This window comes from Lygodium microphyllum, chromosome 12, assembly GCF_053477565.2.
Source record: "Lygodium microphyllum isolate KBCC chromosome 12, Lygodium_microphyllum_v1.1.10, whole genome shotgun sequence".
NCBI classification, from domain to species: Eukaryota; Viridiplantae; Streptophyta; class Polypodiopsida; order Schizaeales; family Lygodiaceae; genus Lygodium; species Lygodium microphyllum.
In genome coordinates this window covers 71,875,737-71,891,877 of record NC_141146.1, presented here as the reverse complement: position 1 = coordinate 71,891,877, position 16,141 = coordinate 71,875,737, and the positions used below count along the sequence as shown (strand labels likewise).

Genomic DNA, 16,141 nt, shown 5'->3' with positions numbered 1-16,141 from the left:
TAGCTCAGCTGGTAGGAAGGTTGAGGGCCAAGTGGGGTGCGTGTGCTCTCGAGTTGGCTTCCTGGCTGAGCGTATCTGGGGGTTATTTTGTTGTCAAGCGAGCCTCCAAAATCAGAAAAAGGACGTTATTTAAAGTGTTTATGTTCTCGAAAGCCTCACACGTCATGATAACTCAGCCATGAAAGATGAGAGGAAGAGAGGCAAGAGACAGAAGAACCAGATAATAAGCTGCAGGTAGGCTAGCAATGGCGATGCCATTCAACCCCAATTTCACTTCAATCCACGCTTCCCCTTCAAGATCATCACAGCTATCATCATTTTCTATTCTCTCTCTGCATCTCCCCTGTTCCCTCGGCTCTCATTCCATCTGCAGCTCTAGATTTGGCATCAATCCGCGTGCTATCAGATGCTTTGGGTCCGAGACTGGGCTACCAAATACCCATTCTATAACCAGTGAAGAGATTAAGCATTCCCTTAAAGAAGCTCTGGCAGGTATGGTTTCTTGTTAGGTTCATTTTCTCAGACCATCCATTATCCAGTCTTATCTCTTTGGGTGTTCCACATTCTGATCTCTGGGTGTTCCACATTCTGATCTTTGGGTGTTCCACATTCTGATAAGTCGAAAGATGGGCGTGTGTATGTGTGTCTTATCTCAGAAGAAAAAAGAGTGAAAAATTGGGAAATTTGGTTTGAGCTGTAAGTTTTCTCAAGTTATTTTTTTGTGCTTATTTGCCCCCCTAAAATAGGAGAAACTGGGAAATTTGGTTGAGCTGTAAGTTTTCTTATGTTTACAGGAGGAACAGAGCAAATCTGACATTTTATTTGTGGTTGTGTGAAATTTCCCATTAATCCCTCCCTATTTCCATTTTCCCTTAATTTTGATACTCAAAGTTTACCCCCTTGGGTTCTTCACATTCTGAGAAACTGGAAATTTTGTGGTTGTATGAAATTTCCCATTAATCTCTCAAAATTTTCCATTTTCTCGTAACTATGATATTCAAGGGTACTTCACATTTTGAGAAATTGGAAAAATGAAAAATTGGATTTTTGTTTGAGCTGCAAGTTCTTTCATGACTTCATAATACAAACAGAGTAATCTCACTTTTAGTTCATCTTCTGGTTGTTGCCACCAATACTCCCTTCAGACAGTTGAAGTAGACTCATACAGTTTCAGCGGATTAAGTGAAATGACGATCTTTTACATCACAATTGCAGAGTTGGTTCTCGTTCTGGACCTCTTTCCTCACTACAAGGCAAGTTGGAATGCGCGGTCCTTCCTGTAGGCCTGCAAGGCCTATAACACAGTGATGAAGAACCTGCATTGTGGCCATGCTGAGATTGGTTGCACCCAATCAAACCACTCGATGTCGAGAATTGTGTCACTGTCTACCAAAGAGGCCATCTCACCACAAATCTGGATGAAAGGTGCTCTTTACTCAAAGATTAGCTTCCAGAGCTACATGTTTCATGGATGCCTTCATTTCCTCTCCAAAACCCTTCACAAGGCCATCACTAAGCCATCAAAATCAAGTAGCCCCAAAAACTACTTGATAGCAAAAGGCAATCTGGCTCAATCCAACATGGTGGAGCCCCTTGCTCTAAAACCAACAGTCAGACCAACCAAAGGTTGTAAGTTGGAAGTCTAAGCAGGTCAGCAGTTCTAGGTAGAAAATCAGCGCCATTAATCTGAGACAATAGACAAGTTGTACGACAACTGAGGATTCTGTCACATCACTGTATAGCTACTCTGCCTCCATTATGGGCTTGTCCCAAAGAGTCAAATGTGCAGCTCAGAAAGAGGCAGTGAAAACATGAATACCATTTGGCCTTCTGCCCCTGTTAGCTCACGGATAGGTAGCAGCTTACAGACTGTTGGGTGGTCTGAAATGTTAAGTCCTTATCGTTGTAAATTTTATTGTACTGATCACCCATGATTTGAGAGAGGCTGTTATGAGAGCGTACATCACATGGGCTAGAGTCTACATTAGTGGGAACTTATTATTTTATGCTAGATGTGATTTGAGGCTGGCTGATTGGTATTTTGGGACCAGTTTCTTGGCTAGTCAAGTGGTCATCTTCTTTGGCACACTTTTAATCTATTTATAGGCAGGTTTCCTCCTCTAGTCACTTGCAAATACTCATGTGTTAGCATGCTTGCATTTTGGTGTAGAGAGGGATGCAGTGCACATTGCTTGGTAACTTAATACCCTAGCCCTTGTATTGTTCTTGCGCCTTGGTATATGGATTTCCATTTTGTGAGCATATTCTCTTGAGCTCTTGTGTTCTTTGTAGTGTTCTTCTCTATTCTTTGTGTTCTTGCAGTCTACTACAGCAGTCTCTCTTTACTTCCATTGTTGCCTACAGTTCTGACCGACCCTTGCTATTCTTTTTTGGTAGGTTACAATGCCTTTGACAGCTTCTCACTATTGTCTCCTAGTTGGGTCAGAGTTGTGGTTCAGCCCTTCCTGAGTGGACATATTTGGAGTGATCCATTTGAGGCCTCTCCACTCTCATGGGTCTATGGTGGCCTATTGTTGAATCGGATTTTCATCTAGAGAGGGGGTCTTACTCCTCGGCTAGCATTCATCATCGATGGTTGTCATTGGCAGTGGCATTCCTCTTGCCATCCTCAGATCCATTTATATTTTTTAACATTCTGAGTTAGATGAAGAAATTTGGAGCTTTGATAGTCTATTTGTTTGTCATTTATTTTGTCTTAGACATTTTAGATGGGCTTCCACATCTGCATTTCACCTTTGGCAACATGTTTCTTGAGTTCTGAGCAAGGCCTAGTGCCATGCGGCAAGGTGGAATTTTTTCAGGCACATGCAGCATTTTAATACATTTTATTGTGCACTTTTGTCATTATTTGGTGGTCTGACCTGCATTAAACACAAGTTGGTTGTCAGCTACTCCATCCTTTGCCTATTTATATGCTGCCTCCAACTTCACCAATTAGTCCGTTCATTCTTCTCAGCCAGCCTGCCACGTCACGTGCTCCTCCTCTTGCCTTTGTTTTGCACTCACATTGATGATCTGAGCTACATGTTGGGGCTAATTGTTGCAGCCTTGTAATCACTCAATCTTTTGCTTTACTTTTGTTCCTTCATTCTATTGCATTTTTTTGGTCTCCTTCTTCTCTTTTCATTTTGTGTTCACTTTCCTTTCTTTTGCACACTCTTACATAGTGCTCCTCTTGACAACGAAAAATGCAGGTAGTAGGTCCACCGGATGATGATGTGGTAGTTGGGAGGTGGTGAAACCAGCCTTGCTTTTTGGATAAGGTGGTAGATGACCTGATTTAACAATAATTATAGCAAGCAAATAAATTCACAAATCTAATTAAATACATTACCACATTAATCTTGGACAACCGACACTTAGTTGGCCCCAAAATTGGCATCCCTTGCGATATTTCTTCAACTTATATTGCTCTTGAATATGTAGTACACTGAGCTATAGAATGATCTTTCTACACGTTCCAATACATTTGGCTTTTACTGATGACCATTTGCATCAAGATTCAAATTGCCCCTTGATGCTGACACAATTTGAGCACAAATTGAATGTGGTATACTTGCATGTGGTTAACTTCAATGTGGATGTGTAATCTCCACCAAATCTTCTGTAAATACTTGGGGGTGGGCTTGCACTTCGAGTTGGCTGAGAACCCTACTTTCTTCTTTAAATTAGGGTTTTGGCAACATAAACACTGCAGTCCACCTTCAAACAGCTAAGCAAAACTGGGAGTGGCTGAGATATAATGGCACATTTCTTTAGACAGTTTATAAACCCTAAGTACAGCAGTAATTAGGTTTAAGTTCAGCAAAACAGTGCTGAATATCCTCAGATTTGCTGAGATGAGGGAGGACAGCAAAGGAGAGAGAGACCTTCAATCTGATACCATGAAAATGCTGTAACAGCAATCCCCTCCTATTTTAGAGAGAGAAAATTAGGTCATCTGTTGGTTTGTAGGTTTTTGTTACCGTCTGAAACCCTACTTTCTGCACCAACAACTATCAATGACCTGGTTTTTGGGTTTTGTGCTATTTACAGTCCCAGAATTTGTTCCAGATTAGGTTGCCATGATGTCCTGAAGCTTCAGCAGCTTTCTCCCTGCTCAAAACTTAGTTCTCCACCCTTAGATCTGCCCCAGACAGTCCCTGGGAGAAAAACAGCCCAATAGCCCAAAACTGATCTAAACTTAACATATGGTAAATTTCCATTTTCACTGGGGTCTCCACATGGAAAGTGAGCTGCCTAACCCTTTGGCCCTACCCTCATTGAAATAACATTGAAGGCTAACCAACCTCAATTTTAAATTCCTAACCTTTGTGAACTTGAAAGTGTTGAAACTTTTCACAAACCTTAGCCTAGGACATTAAATTATTTAAATCTCTAATCCCCATGACACCAAAAGCCATTTCGAAGGGGGAATTCAATGCCCTCGATCAAGATCGGTCCTAGGCATCCCATTGGCACCTATTTGTGACAACTTTTGCTAATGTCCCCCACTACAAAGGCTAGGATTATTTGTCATTGTGACACACATTTAACTTAATCTCATGTTTACACCTCACATGTGTACAACTTAAGTGTCCCAAGTTAAGTTTCAAAGCGCATTAAGTAAAAAATTCATGTCCTCCTGATAAACCTCTCCCTTAAATCTTTGCAATCGTTATAGGAAATACATGCCGACATCATAGTTAAATAGGTGCACCTATTGCTTAACCATACTCATGCCCTTTGCATGTCTGAGATTCCAGTGGCTTAAACTAGTTATGATCCACACATGAATCATAGCCATTGTTAGAACCATAAGGGGTCTGTATCCACATGCCAAAACCCAAGATTGTTCTAAGACCAAGGGAGAGTAATGTATAAAGCAACTATAAAAAGTGCCTTATAGCAATGGTGTGCCACATGATACTCATGTAAAGGATACATTAGTTGCAAACCACATGTAATTTAGGCAAATGTACTTCCCTTGCATCATCTACAAATGTACTTTGTATACCATCCATGTGTCTCATACATACCATCTATAGGTGAAACAATCATGAAATTTCACCAAGTAGCATACGGAAACTTTACCTCCCCACAACCCACACTATGTTCTAAGTCTTTTTCTCTCTATCCTTAGAACTTTTACATCACTGCCAAAAATGGTACATTAGTTGCATTTCCTTATAACCAGCACCATATGAAGCATTTGGATGACTAACATTGATACCATGAGGCCCAAACATACCGGGTTTACCAAACATGCTAGTTTGTGCCCTAGGCATCAACTAACATTACATGGGATTTTGCATTCCACTTGCCATATCGAGATACATTGGGCCTTGCATTCCATGCATCACTTGTTACATATTATAAGGATTCGGGCCATACATTCCCACAGACAGTCCTTGACCAGCCATTGCATGGAAGATAGATCCACCACCAAAGTATCTTTGGTGCCACACATTAGCATGCATGCCTTGTTGTCCAAAACTTATTGGATTGTCGATACCAAGCTGGCCTTGCATGTGTAATACTTCCCCCACTGGCATCATTTGTTTTTGGTTATTACCAACATTGTGTGTATTTTGTGGTTGAAGTGGCTCTTGTTTTGAAACCTCATGTTGTCTTGAAGCTTTAGAAGTTGACGCCTTCTTCTTGCCTTTATTGTCTTGCATAGGAGCATTCAAGAATTGCACAAATTGAGGATTTTTTGTGAAATGTGCAAAGAGATAAGTTGCTATTCTTAATTGAGCTTTAAGCTGATCATCATCCTCTTCTTCTTCTCGCTAGTCATCAACATTGAGAGGCCTCAAAGGATCCATTTCTTAGTCAAAACCAACATTCTCAGCATGCTGCCTAGGCTGCATGCCCATCCCAAGATTAAGCATTGCATTTCTCCCAATTCTTTGTGAACCTTCAAATTGTGAAGCATCATCAAAACTTGAATCTATTTCACTAGATAATGACATGCTTGCTAATTTGCACTTAGTTGATCACAATTTCAGCAAAATACAATTTCATTGGCTTGCATGCGAGTGCCTTCACCTACTTAAGGGAGTTGATGTATCTTGGCAATGGTACCTTCAAACTAGCCTTGTTTCTTGGATAGGGTGGTAGATGACCTGATTTAACACTAATTACATCAAGCAAATAAATTCACAAATCTGAGATCAATACATTACCACATTAATCTTGGACAATCAATGTGAAGAAAACAGCTAGGGTTTGCACTGAGGAAACATAGAGTGTACGACCACGACAGAAACACAAAGAGACAAACATAGACACAGAGAGTAAAACTCAAAACTCAAACACAAATAGAATAAGGGAGAGAGAACACAACTCTGAAGTGAATGAATGCTGTAAATGAATGTAAGAGTGTATAGTGTGCTCAAGGGTAGAGCAATGTCGGAGTGTGACGTCCACCGGAGACGGATCCCAAGTTTGTGACCACCAATCAGAGTGTGTAGAGAGAGAAAACTGCAAAAGGTTGACACCAGGAGTTGCCAGAGATAGAGGCGACAGCTGTAGAGGGTAGAGATGACACCAGGTGGCTCCAGAATGATGCAAACGCAGGTTGTAGGATGACGCCTAATGTTGGATATGTTGGCGATGGCAGATGGAGGCCAAATACAGCTTGAGAGATGGCACCAAACAATGGGTGACAGCTGGAAGAAGGTGCTAGAGAACTGCGAGGTTGGAGGGAGAGGTGGCAGTAGTCGCGAAGGCTGGACAGTCACGTGGAGGTAGACTGACGGCTCCAATCTGCACTGGAGAGTGTGAAACCTGCACAGACGGAATGAGGCTGAATGGGAGCTGCCTGTCTATTTATAGATGTAGAAGAGTACCCAAAAAATTAGGATTTTTGGGAGACCACTAAAACTATCTCAGACCGCTTTCCTTTTTAGGGTTTTTCATTAATTAATTGTGTTTTGGGGCTGTTTAAGAATGCTAATTAGCTGAAAAGCGTGCTTTAGCTCATCACCCCCTCTCAGGTTCCAAATTGAGGCGAAAGGTTAGGCCAACCACTATGATGTTAACTTTGTTTAAAAGCAGAGTTGCAGCATTGGAATGTGTGCACAAGAGGGAGAAAGAGGCTCAAAGTACAATAACAAATTCTTGTTTAATAAGTTGCTCAAGGTACAACTTGGGTACACTCTATCTCACTCTTGATAGTGACCCATAGACTGTTTATATAGCCTCTGCCAAGCTAGGGTTAGGGTTTCCCTTGCTCCTAAGGCTATTCACATCCATCTGCCCTCATACTCTCTTGCTTATAGTGGGTTCCTATGCCTATCTTCTAACACCCCCCCTCAATGCCAGGGTGGCATTGGATCACAAGGCATGTAAGATGTCCCTCCCCCTTCTTGGGATGCCTTTATAAATCAGGCTTACAAGAGTGTTTCAGGTAGATGATTTAAAGAGTCAAAACAATCGATCTTCAGATGGATTGGAGGCATAGTTGGCCACCAATTCTTTGGGTACATCAGGAGTGTTGGGGCATTTACTAGTGATATGCCCTGTCTTCTTGCATTTGTTACATTTCATTTTCTCGGGATACTTCTTCCAACAGTTGTTTACAAGATGTCATTTTTTCTTACAGAAAGAACATCTAGTGAGAGCTGTATGTACCAATACTCGATCACGGGAAGTTGAAGATGCTTGACTGTTGTTGCTTTCTTTGTGGTTCCTCTTTTCTTCATCCAAACAAGATTGAATGGTACTTGCCAATGTAGGATCTGGAATGTTGGTGAGAGTGGTTACAAGAGTAAGAAACACCTGTTTTACAGCTTTTAGAAGAATAGCAATAGCATCTTCTTCATGTATTGGAGCTTGTACAGAGGCAAGCTGTGCCATAAGTCCCTTCATGTGAGAGATGAATTTTCCCAAATCTTCTCCTGATCTATATTCCAAGCTAAAGAATTCAATTTTAAGGAAGATTTTAGTATTTTTACCAGTGGCTCCATAGAGCTTTTCAAGCTCATCCCATTTTTCTTTAGCAGTGTTTAGTTGATCAACATGATGAATCAGGGACTCATCTAAGTGTAGCATTATGATTGCTTGGGCACGTTGGTCATCCCCTATATCAATCAGATTTGCAGAGTTTACAACTCTAGTGCCTTGAATGAGAGGCCAGTACCCTCTCTCCATCATTTTGTACTTTATAAGTACACGCCATGGGTGGAAATCTTTGCCATCAAACTTTCAAATTTGAGGACGGACATCAGCATATGTTGTGGCCACTGGGAAGGTCTTACCACTTGTTAGGACAAGGGCAATGTCTAGTCCCTTACAAATTTTCCATTGAATGCGGAAGCAAATCAAACAATTGAAATTAAAGTTGCAATGAGGAAAAAGGCTGAAAATCATATAGATGTAATATTTCAAGATATGACTGTGGTGATCCTTTCTTACGTGCAATCTTCTTCCGAGGTTTAATAGTCTTTTTAGGTTTTAATGAAGTAAACCTAGACTGGACTTCAGGCTCCTCCTCGTGGTATGGCTTAGTGGATGAAGCTTGTGTTGGACAAGGTTGGTCTATGATCTCAATGCTTGTTGCTGATGATTCTGAGGAGAGTACAATGACACTCATCCTTTTGATTTCATTGACCAGTGTACTTGAAACAAAGTCACTCAAGATATGCAATACACTTCTAGTGTATGATGGTCTATGTGTTTATAATTGTACACATAGCCTTACAATTTTAAGCAGAGCACTTAGTTGTTTCATTTCTTGATAAAAGCATTCAGATTGTGTAGGTATTAGCAGCAATGATGATTTAAACAAAGTGCCTTAGTGCTTACAGGCACTCATTTGTAGCTCATGTTGATAGAGATGGTAAATGTTGGTCTTAATGAGCTTGATGTTGACTCTTCGAGTAGAGGAACCTCTAAAATGAGATTCCCAGATTAATAACACACTCTGTAAGAGTTGACTCAGTGATTAAAATCACTGTTGATAACCAAACATTGAAAAAAATTTGAAAATGGATGAAGCTTGAAGCTCTTGGCTATGGCTGCCAGAGACCCACAGTTAGGGTTTGGCTTGTAGCAGCCAGCAGAGGTTGAATTTCTCAAAGCCCTCTTAGGAATAGATGGCCCACTAGGGGGGCTACAAAAGCCCTATGGTAGCCGCCATCAATGCGTCTCCTACAGCCCGCGTTTCAGCACGAAGTAGTCGCCTACCCATAACTGCGCCGTTCTGACTGAGAGCATAATGCCGTCCTTCTACGTGCCTTATTCCACGGTCTATGGTGATAGGCAGCGCGCCCTGAGATGTGGAAGAGTTCCTCAGAAGGAACGAGGAGCTGATATGGCCTCCTTTGTCCTCCTCAAGTCCTCCATCAGAGGTGGGTCTGGTTTGGCTATGGAGGCAAGAGGTAAAAGATGAAGATGATGGACTATCTTATGCACTTAGTAAGGCTGAGGGTATAGGAAGCTGAGGGGATCAGAGGAGGCTCTGATACCATGTTTGAAAGCAGAGTTGCAGCATTGGAATGTGTGCACAAGAGGGAGAAAAAGGCTCAAAGTACAAGAACAAATTCTTGTTTAATAAGTTGCTCAAGGTACAACTTGGGTACACTCTATCTCACTCTTGATAGTGACCCATAGGCTGTTTATATAGCCTCTGCCAAGCTAGGGTTAGGGTTTCCCCTCCCTCTAAGGCTATTCACACCCATTCGCCCTCATACTCCCTTGCTTATAGTGGGTTCCTATGCCTATCTTCTAACAAACTTATCCCAAGGCGTCCCACCCCAAAGCAACCAGGGCTTTGAACAAAAGGTGCACATTGGTTGCCCAGTGGCTTGCCAAGACTACAGAGGCGATGGTTATCTTACTAAGGGAATCCAAGTAGTCACCCCAAAGAGGATAGGGCATCGGACAAAGGGTGCACGTTGGCTGCCCAGTGGCCTACCAAGCCCTACAAAGGTGGATGGAACCACATTGAAATTTCTTTTTTTGAATAAGTGAGTTAAATTTTATGGGATGCGGTTGATTGAGTAATGGTGATCTAGAAGACGGGAGTAGGAAGGGTACATCCGACACATCACAAAACAATACAAGCTTATCTATCCACTTAGGGTGTTGATGACGATGAAAAATAAGTGATGAGGTATCCATGTGATGGAGTATGGTGGTGTGGTAACAATAGCCACCGGTGGAAACAGCTTAGGATCCGCTCAAGTGGTGCTCTGCACAATGAGATGCAAAGTATGCTACATGCTGAAGAATGCTCATGCAGTAGGTGCCACTTGGACAGTGTCCCTCATGGAAAAATTGTTCACTTGCCCAAGTGCCCTAGTATAAGGATGATGAAATCATGCAATGCAAAGGGTAAGGTACAATAGGGGGAAGAAACCAATGTCGAAGACAAAGTGCTGAAGCCTGTAGAATACCAAGAAGGGTAGGAACCCCCTCTAAACTTGGATGTAGATACCGAAGAAGGAAGAGAAGCTTGATGTCACTCTTCATATGATGCTAAGAACCATAAGGAATCACAGAGATGAAGTGGATGAAGCACCCCGCTGGAAGAGCAAGGTAGAAGTCATCGCCATGATAGCATCGAGAGAGATGCTGCATGATCCACCTCAGGAGGGGAATATGCCATGCTGGAAGAAAAGCAAGCACTCCTAGGATAATGAAACCATGACAGGAACGGTGCGCATCCCCACGTTTCTAGCCCAAGTAGAACCAAATCAATCTGCAAGTTAGCTCTACATTGAAAGACAAAACCCTGCAAAAGAGATGAGAATCTGCAAACACAGAGGTCAGTGGTGAGATGCTCCAAAGCAAAACATAATAGAAAGAAAATCTAACTCAAAATAAATGCAATAAATGTGTATGTGTGTGAGTAAATGCAACAGAAGACAAAAGAATGGAAAAGCTAAGGATAATGAAACCTATGGGCCCGACTCTAAGAGTGCGAAAAATGAATGCTAGACTGACCTAGGGTATCCGAAAGGACCTAGAGACATGCTAGTTTAAGAAGGTGGCCACTATCGCGTACGCCCAGTAGCAGGGCTTTGCCAAGGGAGTGCCTGACGAGGTGGATAGGAAGGTGAGATGGATGCATGAAGTGCAACGAGATCATAACCTGCAGACTAATCAGTCAGTTCCTTAGGGGTAGTGAAAGAGATGGGCTGTTGAGGCTATACTCCAGCCACATGTCCAACAGCAACAACTGGTGCTGAAGGAGCAGATGAAGCAGGAGCGGAAGGCGTAGCCCCACTGGAGTATGCAGTCGAGCGGTCTGCTGAGGCTTGTTAGGTGGAAGACCTTCGGCCTTGGAGCGAGACTCCTCGTCCACATGGCCTGCTCTCTGGCAGTGTGTGCAAAACCGGTTTTTCTTAGGGAGTTGTTGCTAAATAGGTCTAGATTCTTTGGTTCCATTTTAGGAAGAGGAGTCACCCTTTGATTGGCTTGCCTTTGTATCTTGCGATTTCTTTCCATTGGTGGTTTTCCCTCCCAAAGAAGAGGCAACCAACCCCCTCTGCTCTAAATAAGGCTGTGATGAGGATTTCTTGTAGACTTGATCATGCAGCCTTGCGTAACACAAGAACTGGCACTCAAACTCGTAGAAGGTTGGCAATCGAGGTTGGGAGATGATATATTGAATGGAATTGAAGTATTTTTTGGGCAACTTAGCAATGTTTTTGATGAAAGGTGAGAGGCACTGTGTTAAAGGGTGACATTCCCCCTAACAAAGTACCATGGTGCAGAGAGGTAGAGAATGGGGTAGAGAAGGAGAAGGTGCTAAGAGCGGAGATGGAAGATCCAACCCCTAGGGTGTGTGATGCAGATGTGGAGTGTAATCCAAGGTTTTGCAAAGATGATGAGAGGTGATCAAGGCGTGATATAGAAGAGGGTGGGAGGGGAGGGAAGTGAGAAGTGCGTGTGACATGCTCAAATGAAATAGAAGTTGTAGATGTACTTGAGTTTTGTCTGCTTTGTGAGCCCCCTCTATTAAAGTTCACATACGCAAAGCCATCCGAATCATGCACCTCAAAAGAAGAGACAAGCGAGGGTTTTGATTCATGCAATTCAAAATGATTGTACAAACCTGACATTGGACGTGGTTGAGATGATGAAGATGGATCGCTAGACGTTCTGAAGGCCGTATGTCCTCCATGATCGGAGAGGTGGCCAACCTCACCAACCGGTCCGAATGTGGTAGCAAAACCGGTAGGAAAGGTGCAAACATCACCACACTTGTTGCGATAGTACTCCTCAAAGTCCGAAAAGTACTTCAATTTCATTCAACACATCATCTCCCAACCTCGATTGCCAACCTTCTATAAGTTTGAGTGCCAGTTCTTGCGTCACGCGAGGCTGCATGATCAAGTCCACAAAAAATCCTCATCACAGCCTTATTCAGAGCAGAGGGGGTTGGTTGCCTCTTCTTCGGGAGGGAAAACCACCAATGGCAAGAACTCGCAAGATGCGAAGGCAAGCCAATTAAAGGGTGACTCCTCTTCCTCAAATGGAACTAAAGAATCTAGACCTATTTGGCAGCAACTCCCAAAGAAAAACCAGTTTTGCATACACTGCCAGAGAGCAGGCCATGTGGACAAGGAGTGTTGCTCCAAGGCCGAAGGTCTTCCACCTAACAAGCCTCAGTAGACCGCTCGACTGCATACTCCAGTGGGGCTACGCCTTCCGCTCCTGCTTCATCTGCTCCTTCAGCACCAGTTGTTGCTGTTGGACATGTGGCTCAAGTATAGCCTCAATAGCCCATCTCTTTCACTACCCCTAAGGGACTGACTGATTAGTTTGCCGGTTCTGATCTTGTTGCACTTCATGCATCCATCTCACCTTTCTATCCACCTCGTCAGGCACTCCCTTGGCAAAGCCTTGCTACTGGACGTACGCAATGGTGGCCACCTTCTTAAATTAGCATATCTCTAGGTCATTTCTGATACCCTAGGTCAGTCTAGCATTCATTTTTCGCACTCTTAGAGTCGGGCCCATAGGTTTCATTGTCCTTAGCTTTTCCATTCTTTTGTCTTCTGTTGCATTTACTCACACATACGCATTCATTGAATTTATTTTGAGTTAGATTTTCTTTCTGTTATGTTTTGCTTTGGAGTATCTCACCACTGACCTGTGTGTTTGCAGATTCTCATCTCTTTTGCAGGGTTTTATATTTCAATGTAGAGCTAACTTGCAGATTGATTTGGTTCTACCTGGGCTAGAGACGTGGGGATGCACACCGTTCCTTTCATGGTTTCATAATCCTAGGAGTGCTTGATCTTCTTCCAACATGGCGGTTTTCCCTCTCGAGGTGGATCATGCAGCATCTCTCTCGATGCTATCATGGTAGTGACTTTTACCTTGCTCTTCTAGTGGGGTGCTTTATCCACTTCATCTTCTTTCATTCCTTATGGTTCTCGACACCATATGAAGACTGACATTAGGCTTCTCTTCCTTCTTCGGCATCTACATCCAAGTTGAGAGGGGGTTCCTATCCTTCTTGGTATTCTACAAGCTTCAGCACTTTGTCTTGGACATTGGTTTCTTCCCCCTATTGTACCTTACCCTTTGCATTGCATGATTTCATCATCCTTGTACTAGGGCGCTTGGGCAAGTGAACAATTTCCCCATGAGGGACACTGTCCAAGTGGCACCTGCTACATGAGCATTCTTCAGCATGTAGCATACTTTGCATCTCATTGTGCAGAGCACCACTTGAGCGGATCCTAAGTTGTTTGTACCAGCGGCTGTTGTCACCACATCACCATACTCCATCACATGGATACCTTATCATCTATTTTTTCTTGTCGTCGACACCCTGGGTGGATGGGTAAGCTTGTACTATTTTGTGGCGTGTTGGCTGTACCCTCCCTACCCCTGTCTTGTGGGTCACCATTACTCAATCGGCCGCATCTCATAAAATTTAACTCACTTATTGAAAAAAAAAAGGTTAAATGTGGTTCCATCCACCTTTGTAGGGCTTGGTAGGCCACTGGGCAGCCAACGTGCACCCTTTGTCCGATGCCCTGTCCTCTCTGGGGTGACTACTTGGATTTCCTTGGTAAGATAAATATCGCCTCTGTAGTCTTGGTAGGCCCCTGGGCAGCCAACGTGTACCTTTTTCGATGCCCTGGCTGCTTTGGGGTGGGACGCCTTGGGGTAAGTTAACATCACTGTGGCTGGCCTAACCTTCTGGCTTAGTTTGGGATCTAAGAGGGGGTGTTGAGCTAAAACTTACTTTTCAGTTGATTAGCATTCTTAAATAGCCCCAAAACACACTTAATTAATGAAAAACCCTAAAAAGGTAAGTGGTTTGAGAGAGTTTTAGTGGTCTCCCAAAAACCTTTGGGGCACCCTTCTACATCTATAAATAGACAGACTGCCCCCATTTAGCCTCATTTCGTTTGTGTAGGTTTCACACTCTCTAGTGTAGATTGTAGCCATTAGTCTACCTCCATGTGGTTGTCCAGCCTTTGCGATTGCTGCCACCTCTCCCTCTAGCCTTGCCTTGGCGCCTTCTTCCAGCTGTCGCCCATTGTTTGGCGCCATCTCCCAAGTTGCGTTTAGCCTCTAGCTGCCATCGGTAGCATCTCCAACATCAGATGACCTCCTAAAACGTGTGTTTGCATCATTCTGGAGCTGCCTGGTGTCATCTCTTCCTTCTGCAGCTGTCGCCTCTGTCTCTGGCAGCTCTTGGTGTCAACCTTTTGCAGTTTCCTCTCTCTACACACTTTGACTGGTGGTCCAGACTTGGGATCCGTCTCGGGTGGATGTCACACTCTGACATTGCTCTGCCCTTGAGCACACTATACACTCTTACATTCATTTACTATACATTGCTCTGCCCTTGAGCACACTATACACTTTAGAGTTGTGTTCTCTCTCTCCCTTCTTCTATTTGTGTTTGAGTTTCTGTGTTTGAGTTTTGAGTTTTGCATTAGGGTTTGAGGTTTGAGTTTTGCATTTAGGGTTTGAGTTTTGCTCTTTGTGTCTTTGTTTGTCTCTCTTTCTGTCGTGGTCGTACACTTTGTGGTTCCTCAGTGCAAACCCTAGTAGTTGTCTTCACATCACATTTTTTTTTCCATCTATTTGTACAATCTGAAAGTGAAATGTAGAGAGAAAATTTGCTCATTTCATATGTTTTTCAGACAACTTAGTTTATGTTAGAAAGTAACACAATGTTTGATGATGTGTATAAATTTCGGCCTTACAAGCTGAATTGTAGTATGCTTTTGATGTGATAGATCTTGGCCACTTGCACTACTATCTTGGTATATAGCTTACTGCAGTTGAGGGGGGCATTATTTTGTGATAGTCTAAGTACATTGGGCAAGTGTAGGAGATCCATTTGATACTTCTCTTATCAGTAGGCTATTGGGTGTCTATTGTATTTATGTAATACATGGTTAAACATTTAATTTGGGGTTTTTTAGTTGGCACGCTTTATGCATAGCCTTGCTACTACACATTGGTCAGTTGTTGAACATGTCTTTCATTATCTTAAAGGCACTTAGACGTTGTGCCTTTTTTATCCTTAAGGCACTTCTCTTTGCTTGCATGCATTTACATACAATGATTGGGCTGGTTGTTTTGACATGCGGGTATCCACTAGTGGTAATTGTTTCATGCTTGGAGGTTCATATATTTCTTGGTTGAGTAGGAAGCAGTCTACAGTGGCTACATCTAGTTGTTGTCAAAAGATGACGTATTAGTGAGACAATAGGGTTTGCGGGGAGGAATATGGAGTGAACTCGGCAAACATGGAGAAGAGAAAATAAGATAGAAGAAACTATGATGAATGGAATGATGAAGTTTCGAATCATGGAGTGAATGTGATACAAGGGAACAAGGGTGCCGTAGCACAAGAAAGATGATGAAGACAGCCACGAACCATGAACCGCAATGTCCTCCTGAAGGGGTGTGAGGGTAGTGGAGAGGCTGGAGAGAAGAGGTGACGGACTGAATGAATCAGTCGTAAGGAATGAATGAGAGAGTGGCCTATAAATAGGCACAGTCAGTCTAGGATGGCATCCCTTTTTGGGGCTGCAAACCCTAAACACAAAACGCAGAAACGCAAAAACGCAAACTGTAAGTGAAGGGTTTCTCAACACCCCCTCTCAGGCCCAAAAAGGGAAACAAGAGAAGAGTGAGGTGGAGATGCAAT

The 16,141-nt window shown here is 43.0% G+C and overlaps 1 protein-coding gene across 2 annotated transcripts in view; it reads left to right on the top strand.

Moving 5' to 3' along the window:
- LOC148027902 (fibrillin protein 5 homolog) overlaps positions 1–16,141 on the top strand; it is a 39,161-nt gene continuing 23,020 nt past the window's right edge. For both annotated transcript variants that reach the window (XM_087689611.1, XM_087689610.1), the window contains exon 1: positions 1–492. In XM_087689611.1, the coding sequence (XP_087545737.1) occupies positions 246–492 (247 nt within the window). In that variant the 5' untranslated portion in view covers positions 1–245. The remainder of the gene's footprint in view (positions 493–16,141) is intronic.